General features: G+C 43.0%; 1 protein-coding gene across 1 annotated transcript in view; it reads right to left on the bottom strand.

Moving 5' to 3' along the window:
- Positions 1 to 284: 284 nt before the first annotated feature.
- LOC137915720 (actin remodeling regulator NHS-like) overlaps positions 285 to 18961 on the bottom strand; it is a 32954-nt gene continuing 14277 nt past the window's right edge. The window contains exons 2-13 of the mRNA XM_068758837.1: positions 8230 to 8382; positions 8007 to 8143; positions 7718 to 7765; positions 7273 to 7317; positions 7076 to 7126; positions 6886 to 6948; positions 6397 to 6589; positions 5604 to 5735; positions 4911 to 5063; positions 1402 to 4578; positions 1062 to 1185; positions 285 to 912 (exon numbers count right to left, since the gene is read on the bottom strand). Of these exons, the coding sequence (XP_068614938.1) occupies positions 285 to 912; positions 1062 to 1185; positions 1402 to 4578; positions 4911 to 5063; positions 5604 to 5735; positions 6397 to 6589; positions 6886 to 6948; positions 7076 to 7126; positions 7273 to 7317; positions 7718 to 7765; positions 8007 to 8143; positions 8230 to 8382 (4904 nt within the window). The remainder of the gene's footprint in view (positions 913 to 1061; positions 1186 to 1401; positions 4579 to 4910; positions 5064 to 5603; positions 5736 to 6396; positions 6590 to 6885; positions 6949 to 7075; positions 7127 to 7272; positions 7318 to 7717; positions 7766 to 8006; positions 8144 to 8229; positions 8383 to 18961) is intronic.

The following is an 18961-nucleotide window of genomic DNA, read 5'->3' as shown; positions in this document are numbered from 1 at the left end:
AATTTACAAACAATTCAGGATTTTTTTTAAAAATGACAGTTCATTTAAAATGTTTCCTATGTATCTGCACTTTCAAATCTGTTATTATTTTGATAGTACAGCATTTATTTAAGTGTGATAACACTGTCTGATACCCTTAAATAGAGGCGTACACCCATTTTGTTCAGATTTTGTGTGATTTACACTGTTGGCCTCGACAATATACCAAAGATTAGAAAAGAGGAAGTGTCCATTTGAAATATGGAACATAGGTAAGAACAGAGGACATCCACGGAGAGGTGGCACTAGGAGGATCTGTCATCATGGGGGCTCCCATCTGAGTTCTCTGTCTCCCCTTCGGAAATGGCTTGCATGGGAGCTGTGTAGAGGCGGCTGCGTGTGCTGTAGCGGCTGCTATTGGCTACAGGAGGGATACGAGAACGTCCCTGGCGAGATGCAGCTGACATAGGCATGGATTTAAGAGTGAAACTCTCAGAGTTGGCCCCAGGAAAAAGGCTTGGCATCTGAATCGGTTCCAGGACAGAAATTGGGATCTCTTGGAGCGTAGAGTGTGACTCCTCAGTTGGTCTAAATGGCCCTTCCTGAAGGGGGTCCCCTGGGGTTTTAGGGGTGATGGGGCTCTTCAGAATCTCCGTAGCTGACATGCGGTAGCTGGAATCCGACCTGCTGCCTTTCTTAAGCAACAAGAGCTTAAACTCCTCGTTTGACGTGCTGGATTTCTTTGCGCTGCGGTAGATTGGTACAGGGGTTCGTTGTGACCCAGCAGCGGTGGCTAAGGTGGCTGGGATGTTGAGAGGGGGCGCTGCTGGGATAATGGCAGTAGAGATAGGAACCACTGGAGCAGCAGAGCAGATACGAGACTTTGTGTTTAAGTCTCCTGAGTCTTTGCGGCCAAGGACCTTCCTCTTGGATCTGAACGAGGAAGTAGAGAGACGGCAATAAGAAACACAGGAAAAAAAAGACTTTGCAGCACTAAAATCGGAACATAGTTTATGCAGAATAGAGATGCTGTAGACCGAGTCCAACAGATTAGTCACCAAAGTACAGAACGGGTACAGAACCTGTGTATCATGGCAAACAGGTCCTCCGTTGTACGGATCTTGTTGGGTGACGTGAAAATAATGTCATCGTCCACTTTGGCATCATCCATCAGGGGGGACAGTGAATTATCACTTGGTGTGGAGTCTGCTGAACAAAACATCCCTATGACATGTCATCTGGGTGTTCCATCATTAAGTATGTAATTAGTGAAATAAGCTTCACACCATGCACTCCTGATTAAAAGTTACTGCGTGATTAACCAGCTATTGTGGCAACAGCTATCATTTTAATAAAAAGTAGAATATTCATCTTTCCAAATAAGTGCGACTTGTACCATTCAAATTTTGTTTAAGAGTTTACCTTTACTGAAGTAATCCTCAGTGTCAGGGGTGGTGGGGTCATCTTTGTGTTCCTGTGGCTGCTGCTGATGATGGGCACTTCTGGTAGCACCTGATATAATTTCCTCCTCGTCTTCCTGATCTTCTTGTCCTCTTTTTCTTGCATCGCTGATTAGGTAAGGATGCGATGTCTCCATTGTGGTACCAGGCACTTTGACTGGACTAGCCCATGTCCCTGAGTCTGAGTGGAATCCCCCAGCAAAATCATACGCTGGGGGTGGAGGATGGTCTGATCGCATGCCTCCTCTGGAACAAGCAGCTCTCAGCGGTTCTTTCACCTGCTCCTCCTCTTCCTCCTCATCGTCTTCGTCATCATCATCCTCCTGGGAGAATGAACACTCCCCCAAAACCCGAAACTCAGGGTGTTTATGGGCTGAGTGACTAAGCCCTCTGAACTCTGTGTGCGATTGGATATGTGTGTGTAGATCCACAGGTGAAGGGTGGGGAGCTCGTGGCACAGGCCGATGTAAGGGTGAGCTGTCCTCAGAGAGGTCTGATAATTGGTCCATTCGGTTTCTGAAGGCTGTCATTGCCCAGAAGGTTCCAGGTCCATAGCGGTCCTGTCTGAGTAGCAGGCTTTCATAGGATGGAGGTCCATCAGGGTGGCGGCCAGGGGGAGGTGGTTGCAGGTGTTCAGGAGAGGATGTGTGGTCATGAGCTGGGGGTCTAGGAGGTGGTCTGCGAGGAGGGAGAGGCCTAGTGATAACAGGTGGTGGAGCTAGAGTACAAGAACTTGGAGGATATTTGGGTCTTGCTACTGTCTGTACACCACTTGTAGTTTCCTGATCTGTAGCGGTAGCATTATCTGACTGCCTAACAGAATGAACCTGCAAAGAGCGACGAGAAGCAGATGGAGTCATCGTCAACAGATTGGAACTGGAAATTGTTGGAGCAGAGATTGAGCTTGGTGGTAAATATGCATTTGACACCTCAGGGAGCAACTTTGTTCCAGTGGCATTTACAGCTCTGTGTTTGCTGTGGTGAAGCGTGTGCATGTGGTATGTCCGGTGGGATAGCGTGTGTCTAACATAACTACCATGAAGAACATTGAGATCAAGTTGAGAGGGTGGAGGTGGGAAGTCTGGGTCTTTCTTATAGCCAGAAGAAATGGACGCTCCATCTCTGTGGAAGTGCTGTAGGGAAGAGAGAGACGACTTCCTCTCGGGCACTTTGGGCTTTCTTTTACCAGTTGAGGGAGACAGAGGTCCTGGGAAAAATGCTGCTGAAGATGAAGGCAAGGTTGATGTTGGAGTCTCTGATTGGCTGGAATAGCCACTTGATGGTGAAGCCAAACTAGCCAGCTTCTCAGGTGACGCAAGTTTGAAGTCTACAGGTGGCAGGGGTGGACTAGTTGCTCTATTACCTGAATCTTGGACAAGTACTTGGGTTTGGGCTTCTGAAGAGGAGGAAGAGCTGTCTGGTGACTTCATACAATCCATGATAGTCGTGCCTGTGGCTGTGCTTGAGTTGGACATGGATGTGTGCTCACCGTTGTTGGACTTCAGCTCAGTCTTGTGAAGCCACAGGTCTGCATAGTCAGATTGCACAGCACCTTCATCCTTAAATGAGTGTGTATCTGCAGAGCTGAAGGACATGGGTTCTACAATATCCACATTTTCACTCAGTCCCATTCCCCAAGTTCCCAAATTCTCTGCTACTAGGCAAGATGACTGCAACGGTTCTGGAGCAACTCCAAGATCTAGCTCCAGTTCCAGATTCATATCTGTGGAAGACAAGGTAAGCTTTTGTTGACTAACCGTCTTTGGTTGATCCTGATCTGTCTGTGTGTCTGTTCCAACATCAACACTACTACTAGTCTCCTTCAGTGAGGAGGTCCGTATGGGTGGTGGAGGTTTGACTTTTGGTTTCCTCAGTGGACGGCAGGTCCTCCCAAGTGTCATAGTGCCTGCTCTGAAGTCAGCCGAGGGGTGTGGGTAAACTTCATGGGACAGTGGTGCGGCCACAGTGGCGGATTGACCACAGTCAGGCCCTGTGTCTGCATAGTTATATGTATATCCTCTGTAACTTTGATTGCACTCCCCAAAATGCACAGAGGAAGAGTAGAAACCCTCTTTTTCTGGTGCATAATGAGAGCCGGCCTCCTTTTCAGTGCTGCTGGTCTTGTCACACAGACAGGTTTGATCATCCAGACTTTGTTTTGAGTTATACTCTATCCTGTGGCTCTGACTCAGGTTATGTGTCTGGTCATGGTCATGGTCATGATCAGTTGACTCTTGATCTTGAGGGTATGTCCACTCCCCCTCACTAGCAGTACTGACCCCTGCATCGTCTAGCTGGTCTGTGGCCGAGGATGTGAACGAGCTGGATCTGCGCCCCTGGCCCTGTGGTCTGAGGTCAGAGTGGTAGGAAGGATCCAGTGAGAATCCTTCATCAATGGCGTTGGGCACAGTGTTGAGGGACAGCTCTGAGTCGCAGTGGGACGAACCTGTCAATGGTGGAGACGAGGGTGGGGGTATGGTTTCAGATGTCTGAGAGGGGCAGGTGGAGCTAGAACCACTCCAGTTCCCACTCGATGACTGGTGGTCCTCTTTATGGTCCACATGGCTGCTTAGAACTCCAGTTGTGGACACAGAGTGAATAGGGCTGCTAAACGTATCTGAACTTGATGAGATCTCGCAGCTTCCCATGTCAGCTTTACGGGGCAATCGAGAACGCCCTCTTTCCATCCAGCTGTGCTCTGGGCTTCCACCGCCTCCGCCTCCTCTGTCTCTTTCCCCAGAGCGCTGTAACCTTTTTAGGCTTCCAAGCTGCAGTGGCTCAGGAGCTGCCTGGTCATCTGTGCTCTCCTCTTCATCCTTCATCATCATCATTTTCATTCTGGGACTAGGGCCAGGTGGAATAAAGTCCTCTGCTTCGTATGGTGACAACTCCTCGTCTTCGTCATCATCGTCGTCATAGTTGTCATCATCATCATCCTCATCACTGTCCATCAGGCAACCACCCTCTCGAGGAAGGCTACGAGAGCGCAAGCGTCCTCCATGTGTGGCAACACTGGTATATGTTGAATCGGACTGATCACCCAGGGAGGAAATGTTGCCTGTTGAATGGTACAAAGATGCAGGGATTCCCTGATGGCCACGCTGAGCTCTGATTCGCCGTCTGGAGGGAGCAGCTGTACCTGAAAAGGCAGAACAGAAGGGGAAAAAAGAAGGCAACATTTCTCAATAGGCATGGATGCTGACCACACCAAGTTAGGATAAACAAATCGTCTGAATTCCTCTCAGATGAATCAAGTTTGAATAGGATCTATGGTTGTGATTGTATTGATAGCCTTTAGGTGGCTGTTCTGTTCAAATTTAGCAATGACATAACTGTAGAGTCAATTTAATTTATTGCAGGAATGACTTGTTTCATTAATAGAACAAACATGGGGTGGGGGGAGTGGGGGCTGACAACTAAAAGGAACAGCAATGAAGAACCAAAGATACTTGTCCATCCTCAGAAACTTACATGCTATAAGGAAATCATCTGTCTGGCACCCAGAGTCACGAGTGTGATGGAGGCGACCACTAATTGAGAGGTCTTCATGACAGAGGGAGAGTTGGTGGGGGTTGGCATGAATGATCACTGTGCGCTCTCTTGCTACAGGTGACTCATCTGAGTCTGAATGCAAAGAGACAAAGCATTTTAGTGTACAGACCTTTTCCTCAGGTACTATAGGGAAGAGATAACGTACATTGAAGGGCGAAACAAGATCAAATGTAAAGGATGTTTTTTCTTTTTCCCCAACTTAATCTTTGTTTTGTAGTTTTGGCCTTTATTTAAACAGGCATTGACATATTTTACATTCTAGCTGCACGGCTGAGAACTGCGACATCTGTTCATCCCCAGCAAGGCAGCTTTTCTAAAATTGTAATAACTTGAGTTCAAAAACTAAGTGAGAGGATTTGATATTTGACAGAAGGAATCTGACATTAAGCTGATATAGTTTTGGTTGGACAGTTTTAATGGACTGCCAAGTATTTTTGTCTGCATGTGATTGCTGCTGCTCATTTAGCTTGCCCTCCTAAACTCACAACTGGTTTTTGTCATTTCTGCATCAAATGGAGTAAAGATATTTACACCAAAAACAGTTTGCCAAATCTATGAAGTACAATACCCCTAAGTTCTCCGAATAGCGAACAGGTGGGCTCTGTAACATACCCATGTCTTGTTGTACTCTTTTGGGTATTCCCGTGATAGTCTTCCTCCTCCGCAGCTTCCTCCTCCTCTGAAGAACTGACTGGGAATGGACGAGAGAGCAACGGGCACTTGCTTCCCTGTCAAAGCCAACTCCTGCAATAATAACACAGGAACCATAAATCATATAAGAAGCTAAAACATAAAATACTACGTAATAAATAAAGTAGACTATTTAAATGTACGTTTTGAATATGTATGTAGCAGTAAACAACTGTTTTACTGTTTAGAGATAAAGGAGACCAATGACATCCTGAACATGATGATGATGTCACTCCTTCCTTTCCTTAGTCCCTTATTCTTTGTTTTTGGCTGCCTGAACATGCATGTTAGTGAGTGTGAGACCCTCTCTGTCCTCCCTGCGTCCATTTTTAACATGATGGCCCGCTGAGGGAACTTTCTCACATTTTAGTTTAACACATTAAAATACACGTACATGTCCCTGAAAGCACGGAAAGCATGAATTCTGTGACACGGCAACAGGACATTGATCATCAACATCTGTTTCAGTTTCGACTAATTTGCATGTTTTTGGTGGAAGCTGGATAACCCGGAGAGAACCCATGCAGACATGGGGAGAACATGCAAACTCCTCACAGAAAGGCCACAAGTTGGATCCGAATCCACAACCTCCTTGCTGTGAGGCAACAGCACTTACCACTGCGCCACCGGGCCACCAGGACAGAAACTATTCAGCTTTAAAATAACTAGGTTTGTATTTTGAGCCAGTATTGCTTTTCTTTTTTGTCCATCTTACCTGTGACATTGATGGGAATGATGCAGGAGGAGATGGAATTAGAATCAGCAGATGCTTTCTGGTCTGATGGTGGGAGGTTTTCCTTGGGCCGGTTTGCCTGTTTAACCTGGGTGGAGGGGGCATCGGAAGCTGAAGCCTTCGCCCTGTGGCCTCCCAGGCACTCAGCACCTTCACTTTCCCCTGTCGAGGTAGACTGGGAGGAGCAGACATTATATCTACGGTAAGGTTCTGACACAGTCCACCAGCTCTGATATTCTGTGTATTATGCAGCTCTAGAATTTGAATTTGTTTATTGTTAAATTAATTATTTACATGAGATATGTGTAATATGATCCACCCATTATTTTGTAACTTCTATAAAAGGTATATGTACAGTATATGCATGGAATATAAAAAGTAAATTAGAAAACAAAAAATACTGAAAACTAATGAGAGTGGTGAATAAAGAAAAGAAAAGTAAACAAAAACAAAAACAGAAACGCTCGATACCTTTCTACTCCATGGAATGAAGATGCAACCCTCAATAGGGTGAAGTGAGTAAAAGCACGCAAACTATAAATGCAAAGTACAAGAAAAGAAAAGAAGAAATGAAGTGACACAAGTACAATGACTTCAAATGAAAATCTGAAGTCGAATGAACAACAAAAACATTCTGCTGCTTCCCTTCTCACTGCATTACCGTTTTCTGGGTCGTCTGGCTATCTGCTTCTCGCTCTGGCTTCTCCTGCAAAGGCAGGAAAACACACATTCACACAGGTTATGGTGCAAACAGGGAAATCGGGTGTCGTAAATGTTGCTTCTAATTGAATTGTCTACCAGACAATTCAATTAGAAGCAACATTTAGTACTTCAGACCATGTGGGTGGATTTTCTTACTTTTTTCTGAATTGTCTGGATCTCTGTTTCTCTCACAACCCTCTCCTTTAAGATATGCAGAAGGGACACACACACACACACACACACACACATTCTGTTATGGTGATGTTGTTGTTCTAAACAAAATGTAATGCACCCATTTATAAAGTTTTCTTCTTCCTCCTTCCTCTTTCAGCTTGTCCCATCAGGGGTCGCCACAGCAAATCAACCCTCTAGTCGCTTGCATGCTTAATTCAGGTAAAGGTTTACGCCGGACGCCATTCCTGCCGCAATCCTCTGCATTTATCCGGGCTCAAGGGAGACACCACCGGTGCTACTCCTGAGGCTGCGTTACCCATTTATATTGAGTAAAACAATTGTCTGGACATATCTATATATATATAGTGAATGAAAATGTCTATATGTTAGACATTAATGGATATGAACAGAAACAAAATCTGTTTACCTTCTTGGGCTGGCAGTCCAACTCTCGCTCCCTCTCTGCTCGCTCTTGCTGCATGGCAACATTAAGATATTATGTCAGTTTGTTTTAACACGTACCGTGTTTAAGAAGAATCAAAGGTGCCAATGACAAAACAGTCACTATAACATTCCTATTTATTGAACTACAGCTGATCAATGCATGATATGGAATACAATCACACAATAACATGGTCTTATTCTGCCATTTAAATCAGCTAGTTTCCATAAAACACCCCCTGACTGGATGACTGTGGGACGGCTTCACTTCTCACCGCTCGCGCCAGGCGACTCCTTTGCTGCCGGCGGATGGAATGTGGCGAGGGGAAGGTGGGCATTGGAGGCGCAACTGAGATAGAGATGGTCACCTTGCTTCTCTCCCGACTGGTGGAGCGGTGTTGCTGGTGTTCGTCTTGAAACGCAAACATTCACATGTGAACGTCGCAAACGTTTTCTAGTCAGCTTAACGCAGCTACGCAGACTGAATCAGCATCTCACCTCCGTGCAGGGCTCGGAGACTGAGCTGGGCACTTCTGTGCAGCTCTTCCAGATATGGTGGCCGGGTACACGGATGGAATACGTTGTGTTGCTGGTGCCATGGAGCCTGATAGTGAAGCGACAACTTGCTTTCGATGTCCAGGTTTGACACCGCTAAGATGAGAGGGGAGAGCGAAGGAGCATGTTAAGTCTCTTGCACTTCTGAGAGCATCGAGAGTGAGTTTGTGTACAGGGTTTACACGGACATGCAAAGAATCTGAGATCCAGGCCAGGATGAACATTTATCCAGCTGTAGACACTCACGAAAGCCAGTCAACACCAAAATACATCAAATTATGAAAATAAACCCCACTTAAAACTGAATGTTAAGACAGAAAAAGCTAAATACACAGTTTAATGCCAGGCTCATAATAAACCACTAATACTGTACAAAGTGAGACAGGGGAACAGTTTGCCAGCAGGTGGCAGCTAAAAGCATCACGCCACTGCAACACCCCAAACACCTATATGTATATATATATATAGTTTTAAGATTAAAACTTTTGATTTAGAGATGAGGAGAGAGGGAAAGCTGAGACCATTTGTCTCTTGTATCTGCTTTCAGAGCCCTTTTAACGTCTATAATAAATTCAATTTGTTTTTCCTCTTTATTGTCAGAATTCAATTCCGAATGCAATCGTGCCCTTGAAACCCACATGGCAGATTAGTAGCCAGGCAACCTTTCATTGTTGATCAAGGCTCACATTTGCCTGCAATTATATCAGCAATCTCACATCAGCAGCGTTTGGCCAATTTAAACAACAAGGTTAAAGATGGAAAGCAGGCTTCTCTCTAAACAACAAGATACACAGCTTTCGGTCTGAGGCGATCACATGAAGTAATTTTCCTGTTCCTGCACACCAAACCTTCATCCGTCAATATTAATGACAATAATTATCCTAAACTACAACCAAAGAGTCTCCAGAAGAACAAATAGATAAATCAGATGAAAGTTTTATGTAATGTAGTAGAGGTAGAACAACAATTAATTTTTTTTAATTGGTGTCCGAATTTAATTTTTCTGTAATACCATAAATTCTGGGATTTTTTCGATCCATGTAATATTTTGTAAGTTGTGTATTAGAGTTAATCTGTGCATTAAACTGACAGATCTGTTAAATATATATACTGTATATTAAAATAAGGTTTTATCTAGGTACTTTGCTGTCCTTCGTCCTGAGTTGTAATGAGCATCAGTAAAAGGAACAAACTGGAACAAGGCTGTTTCTTTCTCCAGACAGTGCTGACCTAGTTGTAGAGCTGCTGTTAAATCTGTGCTTCACCTTCTCTACTGTACTATCTTTCTTTGAATCACTCCTTCAAAGACTGTTTGGTCTCTGGCTGCCACATTGCAAATGTGTCTTTTCATTATTATTATCAAATTCCAGTTCAAAAACCCGCATAATTAAGCCAGTAGATGTTCCTTGTTGGCTGTTTGTCACACAGAGGTTTTGCTTATAGATCCATTCTGGATACAGTTATTTTAAAAACATAAAACCACTCTGCTTTGAAAGTTAAAATTATATCTACTTCTTTACATGTAGAATCCAGAATACACAAAATTGTATACTTTGATATCACATAATGTGAATGCGTGGCACAAAATGTCTCCCTCCAGTGTCTCACCGAAGACACTGGAGAAAGACAGTGTCCAGTGTTCACTGCAGGTTTCAAGTTTCCACATCACCCTTGTTAACGTTTTTAGCATTTTGATCCATGAATGGTGTCCAAAATAATATTTGCATGCAGAGTTAATATAAATTATTCTTAAGAATGTTGCTTGGAATGGTCTTACTGAATAATGGCATGCCACCTGTCTGAACCCTGTTCCAGAACCTGTGTGTAACTTTCAGAACAGAAGTTACACATTGAACAAATCCCCACAACAATTACAAATGATGGCTTTGACACTTTGTGCTGGAAGAAACTTTAACGGTCAATTTTGTCCATGATATTAAAAAAAGCTAAAAAAAAAATATGTTCCAGAATATGTTTTAATTTTGCATCTGATTATTTTTACTCTGTTCATTTTATATAGATGGAAAGAAATGTGCAAAAATTTGACATTTTCAGAGGATCCCAAATTTTCATTTCAGGTCAAGTATTTTCAAAAAAGGTCAAATTTAATTTGTTCCTGTCATACCCTTGCTGCTCCCTCTCTCGGTATTGCTCTGTCTTTTACCCATCATTATACTCCTTACTGTAATCTTGTTCCTAGCCTATATTGGCTGTTGAAATAACACAAAAGTGTGATAGGCACACCTTTGTGAAATCTTATCTTGTACGGTGTCAGGAGAACCAAATGAAGTAAAAAACCATCAAACTCAAGTCAAACATGAGGTGGACAATGGTCTTAAATACTTTACTGCTTTGGGCTTAATGATTTCTGACATGCATAAAATTTAGGGAAACAAAAGAATAAGGATACGGTGACCAAAAATAATGACCAAAATAACAAAACAAAAAAAACACCAATGATAAAACCCCAAATGGCGATTATGGGATGAACAATAATCTGAGAAAAATCAGATCACCCAAGACATTTTCAACGGGGATATTCTTGGCTGCTCTTTCTCTTTCTAGTACAGCGATATGATTTGTGTCCCTCCGTCTCTCTCTAGTCCAGATGTGAGTGAATGTAAGTCGTCAGTGGAGAATGTATTAGGGTGTAACTGGGTCAGGCAGGCAGGAGCTGCAGAATCTTGTCACAGCAGACAGTCGTTATATAAGAAACACTAGCTGGCCCAGCAGAAACCAAACTGTTGTGTGTGGCGTATTAGTATAGCTAACAGCCAACTGTTTACCGTACCGCTAACAATCATAGCACACTGTCTGATAGTATCTTATTTATTCTGTATCTCTCTTAATTGTAGCAATTATTTACGTGTTAATAATAAGTTCTTTGGCAGGGAAAATAGCCAGTGCATTCCTGCAGTGTTTGTTTTAAGAAATTGTGAACGATCAATTATTTATCTACAATAATATAATAATGTAAGCTCTAATACTGACACTGCAAAATGATTTATTTAAAAAGAGTTGTGCTTTATTCTAGAAATGAAAAAAAAAGAATTAATTTTATACACAATAATAACAGGCAACATTGGGACAGAAAATACCTTTTGATGGTGCTGAGGAGCAGCTCAGACCGAGACACGCTAAAGCCATTGTCGCCAGCAGTCAATCCTATACTCTTCTTTTCCTCTTTTTGGTCCTCCTCTGTTGCTGCCCCCGTTTCTCCTGCAGGCTTCTTGTCATCTATCTCTCAACAGAACCACCGTATTCCCTCCCGCAGACCTTTGGTAAACATTCCTGTTCAAGTTCGACATCCAGACTAGCAACATCTGCAGATGCGGACCCTCCCTCTCCTCACCCACCCACCTGCTGTGCCTGCTCTCTCTCCTCCCTCCTGCTGACCCAACACGTCACGGACAAGAATCATCTCTTCTATGTCTCTGGGGTAAACGTACATTTGACGTTGCCTTATATGAGATACACATGTCACTAACAATGAGTGAGACCAGTGTTCAAACTCAAACACTTCTCTGTCCCGTCTGCTTTGTCTTTTTGGGTCACCCCCGCTGGCGTCTGATGGTATGCTCCTGCCTGGGCATGGCCTGTCCCTGACCATAATCTCTTTATGATGCAGTAATATGTGGAGGGAGGGGAATTTGGCCACATAGTATTAATGCATTAATCCACCACATGCTGGGAATATGTACCACGTGTCCAATCCATCTATTGCTGTCACCGAAGAGTAATAGTGTAAGGATGTGTGTGTGTCTGTGTGTGTGTGTGTGTGTGTGTGTGCGCGCACACATGTCATAAAGAAAGCTATTGATATCATTCAAGGTCCTGTTCATTTAAATTTTGTTCACACTGATCATAGAGAGTGAACATCATAACAACACAAAGTTACAAAATAAACAGCATGAAACATGGAACACACACACGCAAACCCCTACACACACACACACACACACACCTACACACACACACACAGCGTGTACCAGCACCCTGACTGGTAATCTGCTGTAATCTGGGGCTCTGGCAGTTCACTGACTTTGGAGGATCTTTCAGCTTCCCTCCATAAACAGGAACGACACAGACAGACCGTAAACACGTCTGTACACGACGCATGTACGGACCGGTCATGCGTGTGCACGCGCTTTACTGTCACCATCAGCATCAGCAAAGAGAGAAGAACATTGCCATGAATATTAGATGTACGGATGCTCTATGCGGTGCAGCTCTTCCAACAGCAGGCATGCTGGGAGGCCTTTAATAGCTGGTGATCCCGGAGGATGTTTGAGGGATCACAGACCATTCAGCCGCCTGTGACCTGCGTCGCAACCTCCGCTTCTTGGATAGGACTGTAACTTCTCCTGCCTGAGGAGCTGAGGCCAAATCACTTTCACCGTCACTTAAACACATTTTCATGGCCTTGTTTTCGTGTAGGGTTTAATGCACAATGATTTTAAAGATTTTTGTGTCATGTATCATGTGTGACATCCTCTATATTTGCTTTCTGTACGTATGCACTTATTTTTGTCCCCCCTGCGCGCCTTCCTCACATCATGAATAAATCATTCTACCCCCATTCCCTTATCCCTTTCCTCTCCCCCCCCCCCCCCCAGCTGCACACCTGCACTATTGTTCAGCCTCCCTCCTCAATCCTCAGTGCCCTGCATAATACTCATGTCACAACGAGTGTGTCTGTAGCACTGTGCCCATTTCAGTGGGCGTACAGGTCCATCTGTAAAGGCTAGAAGAGGTGAGTCACAGTGTTTGACAGAAAGAAAAAAAAGCAAAGAAGTTTTATTTTTAGTAAACCACTGCATCACAGCAAGACCGTTGAGCCAGAGAAAACTCCAGGAAGATAACAGTAGGTTAAATATTCAAGGGATGTTTTATGCAAACACTTTATTACTCAACATTAACGGATTTAACAGAAGGCGCTCCTGTACTGCCCCATAGTGGCGCAGCGTGGTTACTACTTAGAGCCCCTTAGAGTGCTGCCATATTTTAATCACATTGTTCATATGATGAGGGATGGATGCAAGAAGAGATGATCCAACTGTAAAATGACTCTGACAAAGCATGGATGCTGTGGTAAACATGTAAATAGGCCGCATATTGTCAATGGAACAATAGATTTTCTTAAGCAATAACCCAAAAAATTCTGCTTTATTTTTGTCTGCATGTAAATTTGCTGCCAGCAAATTGCTAACGTATCTTAGAAAAATGGCTAGAAATCTAGCCTGAGAAATATCTGCATTGTAATGTGTTGATTTGACACTTTTCGGTTCAGAAAATCGTGATAGTGACGGCAATTCTGCATTGGAAAGGGATATATGTATACTAATTGAGTTTTACAGGCCTTGCTTTGTAGATTCTGTTTGTTTCCTCCTGTTTCCAGCCTTTGCATTTATCTAAGGGTGCTAAGTTGCTCATCATTTGCAAGCTAGTAAATAAGCACCTTTCAATATGCTAATTTAATACCACACTAAGGGTCATTGATCTTCCTTTTATGACTTTTTATAAAACAAAGGAAAAGTCATTAAATGGAATGCGTGATGAACAGACTGGGTTCTTTGGGCTTGAACCACACCTCATGCCTGATAAGACACACAATGCACTGGCATACATTTCAGTTCAGGATGGGTTTTAATGGATAAGAACCATGGCGGCTGGAGCAGAAAAAGTTTTTGTCATTTTCTCTCCTTTGTGTCTAACTTCACTAATAACTGTTATTCAGACAAATAACTCTGCTGGTGAAGTAAACTGATTTAGTGGCTGGTTTAAATAGCACCGTTGTCTTTAGGGCAACTGTCTTAACTTCTGTTTCTTCTCAAAGACTAAGCATGGAACAATTCTCTGAGTCAGAATCTCTGTTTTGCAACACAATAGCACCAAATCAATGAAACTCAGGTTTTCCTTTAATAATAAATATATGCTATATGGTGGATGGCGCATTTTTGATAATTTATTCCATATTAATATTTAATCTCATGTTTTATAGCTCTGATTCATTTCTTGTTAAAGTCACACAGATTAGCTCACATATGTATCTCTTGAATCTAATCAACACACTCATGTGTGTGTCATCCTGCTGTCTCAAATACTCACTAGTGTGTAGCGATCCACTCTGGAAAATAGAACAAGTTACTGAACCCACAATTTTAAATGTTTTACATCTTGAGTCGGAATTATTGGACTGGGAGTCACATAGAAGAGGGAATTGTTTGGTTATTGTCTTTTAATGGCAAGGAATGCACAGAACAGAGCCTGTGTCATCCTACTATATAACAACTACACATAAGATAGTCTATAGCTGTTTACCTCATGATTACCATCATTTCATCACCTGGAACCTAACATGATACATACGTGACCAGCAGCAAGGAGGTGGGAATGAACGCCACCGGCATGCCAGCGACAACAAAGCCACTTGGACCAATGCTATTTTTTGTGTCCGTTTGTGAATATTTCAGCCATGTTGATGGAATGGCACGAGACAAGCCATCGCCCACTTTATTTTTAACTGCGTGTCTCCATGGAAACCGGCACATGTGCGGGGGGGGGGGGGGGGGGATCTCCTGCTGTGTGAGCGTTGTGGAAGACTCCTACCTCTGGTCATAGCGTGTACAGGAAGTCTCTGAGTGTGTGTGTGTGTGTGTGTGTGTATGTGTGTGTGTCACATCTGAGATCCTGGCAGAGAGGAAGAGAGGAGGAACAGGCGAGGACTCCTGAGTCAATTGAGGAAACACAAAAATGCCGTACCTGAGAACAGGAGGGAGGCTGCTGCTACCTCAACCTGAAATAACCCAAGCTGGGCTGAAAGCTTACGAAGCACCTCACCTTCCTTTTCTCAATGCATGCAGGGGAACAGCAGAGCCCCCCGATCTATGCAGCACTTACAGCAGTGGTACAATAATAATGTGTTGGGAATAGCCGATCATTCCCGACTAAGCAATACAAGTATTTGGTGCTGCATGCCTGACATCATCAGCATTGACTTGTCATTATTTGTGATCAATAGATCAATAAGTCTACACTACAGTGACTAAGACATCCCTCCGTTGTGCTGTGGTGGAGGTTTATGCTGGAGAGGACACCCTTCCATAGCGTCAGAAACCATCCTACAGTTATGAACGAAGGGAATGTAGTCGTTTCTATGGAAACAACTTAAAGATTAAAGCTGTGAAGAGCGAGAGCCATGCCAGAATCAGTCCCATAATGCCTCGTGCCTGGGGATCTCGGGGAAGAGAAAAGAGAGATAGAGTGGGACACAGAGGCAGAGGAGACAAAGTGTGTGTGTGTGTGAGAGTGTCGTGATACAAACTCCTTCACTATTGTGACAGCTCTTGAAACCAAAGACAAATACATCCTTTCCTTTATCATTCATTCAACAATGAAAGCCTGAAATGAATGCTAACATTCTCACAATGACAGTATCTTGATGATTTTAACAGGTATATATTTTACTATGTACAATCTTCCCCCTTCCGTCGGTCCCTTCACCTCCCGACACGCAAGCCAAATGTGTTTATGTGTTATCTGTGGTTTAGATACAGGTAGTGGACAATGTCTCGAAGCCCCTGATCTCCAACACAGTTAAGGGACTGCCAGGCCATGGCGATCTATCTAACCATTGCTTTGCAGTGTCAGCATCTTTGCTCACATCAATAAAGATGTGATTTGTCTGAAGATGATTCTTCTGACTCGTGCTTTGGTGAGAAGATTTTCAAAAGAATGTTTGTTGTTCAAAATATTGTCTCCTAAGTCAGTATTTAACTTGCTACAGGTTTGTGTAAAGCATTCGTTTATTTATGGTAACACCTGAGCTGCATGTTTTTGGTGGTGGGACGAAGCTGGAGAACCCAGAAAGAACCCATGCAGACACGGGGAGAACATGCAAACTCTTACTATGAGGCAACAGCGCTTACCACTGCGCCACCGTGCTGCCTTTCAGTAAGGCACTCAAATGAAAATCCACGCTGAAATCAAGGGAGGAAATTTGGGTCAAATACTCTGATTTGATTAATTTGTATTAAACAAAACATTAACAGACGAATGTTTCGAGAGTACAAGCATCAATGTGTTAAACAGCCTTTCTAAAAACCTTAAAACAACTGTTAGGATATTCCACTCTCAAATCTGGAACGTGACCAATTCAGTAGTAAGTTGGTAAACCCAATCTCTCAAAACCATGAATGAAATATTTCTGGACCAAAGTTTTGAACTGACTGATTGACCAACTCAAATATATTATATTTCCTGGAGCAATGCAGTTAAAATAAATACTTTTTAGTGCATACGTAGGAGTGTAAGACATATTTTTTGTCACCAAAATATGATTCCAATAAGTACTACACACAGGCATACCACACCTTCTCAAAATGGAACCCATACCTCACTATCAAAATCTCTGCTCCCTTTCTATACAAGCAGCTATTTGCATCTTTCCTTCTTTTGGATGTAATGTATGTGCTTCCTATGTCCTCCCTCTTCCTCTCCCTTCCCCCTTCCCCCTACCCCTGGGTGATGCCAGTGCTGTTGTCAGGCTGGAGCTGAAAGCAGCCAATCGCAAGGCTCTGTTCTGAGGAGCTCTCGGGTGATGTTAGGCAGTTTCATGCTCATACGATGAGCTTTGCCAAATGTAGGTCATGCTTCTCCTCTCCCTATTTCTCTCTCACACACTTTTGCATGTGTGCTCGCACGCGCGCACACACACAGACAGATTATGATGTGTGTATTTTTTATTGCATGTGTACTCAGAAATAGCCACAGACACACACACGTGTGTACTCATACACAAACACTCACAGAGTGGGGTGGCGCTCTGCTTGCTGGTAACAGTCTTGGCTGTTTGGAAACATTTGGACAACATGGACAGTTGAGGAGATGTTGGGATTCTTCCTCTCCAGTCAACAGATCCATCAATGATAAAAAATGTATCAAAGAGTGAAATCACACTTTGAAAAAGAAAAAAAAACCCAACCCCACTCCTGCTTTCCCCTGAACTCTTGCTGAACCGCTTCTGTCTCCTCTGCAGCAGCGTAAAAGAGAAAGCCAGTAGACAATGTATGAATCTAAGGCTTGAACTAAACAGTCCTGCTGGATTTAGATATGAAGTGATGAACATGTAGAGAAATATATTTATTTATATTAAGTGCTGGTAGGATTATCAGGAATACATCCACAATTTCCTGTTTCACTAACTCTAAAACAACACAAATTATTATACATATATAAAACATATTATGAAATTATTATTTTATTGTGACCAGCCTAAGGCACACTAGTGCAATAATCATGCTGTCTGATCAGCATCTTAATAAGCCACACCTGTCAGGTGGATGGATTGTCTCTGAAAAGGAGAAATGCTCACTAACACAGATTTAAACAAGTTTGTGAACAAAATTTGAGAGAAATAGGCCGTTTGTGTACAGAGAAAACGTCTTCAATCTTTGATTTCAACTCGTGAAAAATTGGAGCAAAACCAAAAGTGCTGCATTCATATTTTTGTTACGCGTATTAATGTTGAATAAATGTAAGTACAGCCTTTACAACTCAGATACCAAGGGATAAAGAATAAAGTTAGTATAAAATAAAGTACCCAACTTTTCTTTTCAAGTACATTATTTGAATTTAATGACTGTGTTAGAATCAAGTCTCAATTTCTTTATGTGTTTTAATGTTTCTATAGTATATTCTCATATCTATTCTTGAGTCAGGTATGTAGGAGACGAGTAGATGTAGAGGTGGCAGATATATTTCTACAAAGATTTGTATTCAATACTGCATCTTTGGTGCATTTAACTCTCTTACATGGCCGTTTGTGTGTGTGGGGGGGGGGGGGCATCTTAAATACTTTTGTTGTAGGGTATGAATTAGCATGACACAAACTGCTGACAAATATGCACACACACACACACACACACAGAGAGAGAGAGAGAGAGAGAATAATTTCTACTTCCCTGCCACTGCTGTTGACCTATTTTTGTCCAGACCTCTCTCTCTCTCTCCTCTCGCTTTCTCTCTTTCTGTCTCTCTCCCTCACTCACTCGTTCCGGCTCCATAATTCACCTTGCTTAATAATTCACCACAGCTTTACAAGCTTCTACTCTACTAAAGGACAAGCCCAGGATAACAAAAGTTTTCAGAGATGCATTTTTGCAAAGACATATAAATAGGATTAGGGTCACATATATATACACCGTACATATATATAGTCGGGATGTTCTACATGTCAGGTAGGATAAAAACAGCACACAAAAGGAAGGGAATCGGGATATAAGTTACTTAATCTATTTACCCAGCAGGTGATTTGCATTCACTGATTGACATTAGTTATTGGACGATGGTAACTTGAGAGACAGGACCGCAGTTGATGGTAGCGGTGGTTGTGAGGCGTTGCTATAAAACTGCAGATTGTTTGCAAGTCTATGCTGAGACTTAGTTGGCCAAATGTGATTGGATGGCCAGATTGAAGAGGAACCAATGAGGGCACCAGGGCAAAGAGAGCAGGCATACAGAGAACTCGTCATTGATGCTGGATACGTCCTGTAGTCCTATGCGTGCAGATTTTGCACAAGATCTTACATTTTAACATTGAAATCCCCATTTGTGAGGGTTGCTCTGTTGCTGAACTGAACGAGACGCACCTGTTACACATCTCACCTTATCAGCT

The sequence above is a fragment of the Brachionichthys hirsutus genome, unplaced genomic scaffold, assembly GCF_040956055.1.
Source record: "Brachionichthys hirsutus isolate HB-005 unplaced genomic scaffold, CSIRO-AGI_Bhir_v1 contig_206, whole genome shotgun sequence".
Taxonomy (NCBI): Eukaryota; Metazoa; Chordata; class Actinopteri; order Lophiiformes; family Brachionichthyidae; genus Brachionichthys; species Brachionichthys hirsutus.
The sequence above is the reverse complement of the archived record's forward strand: the minus strand, read 5'-3'. Positions and strand labels throughout refer to the sequence as shown.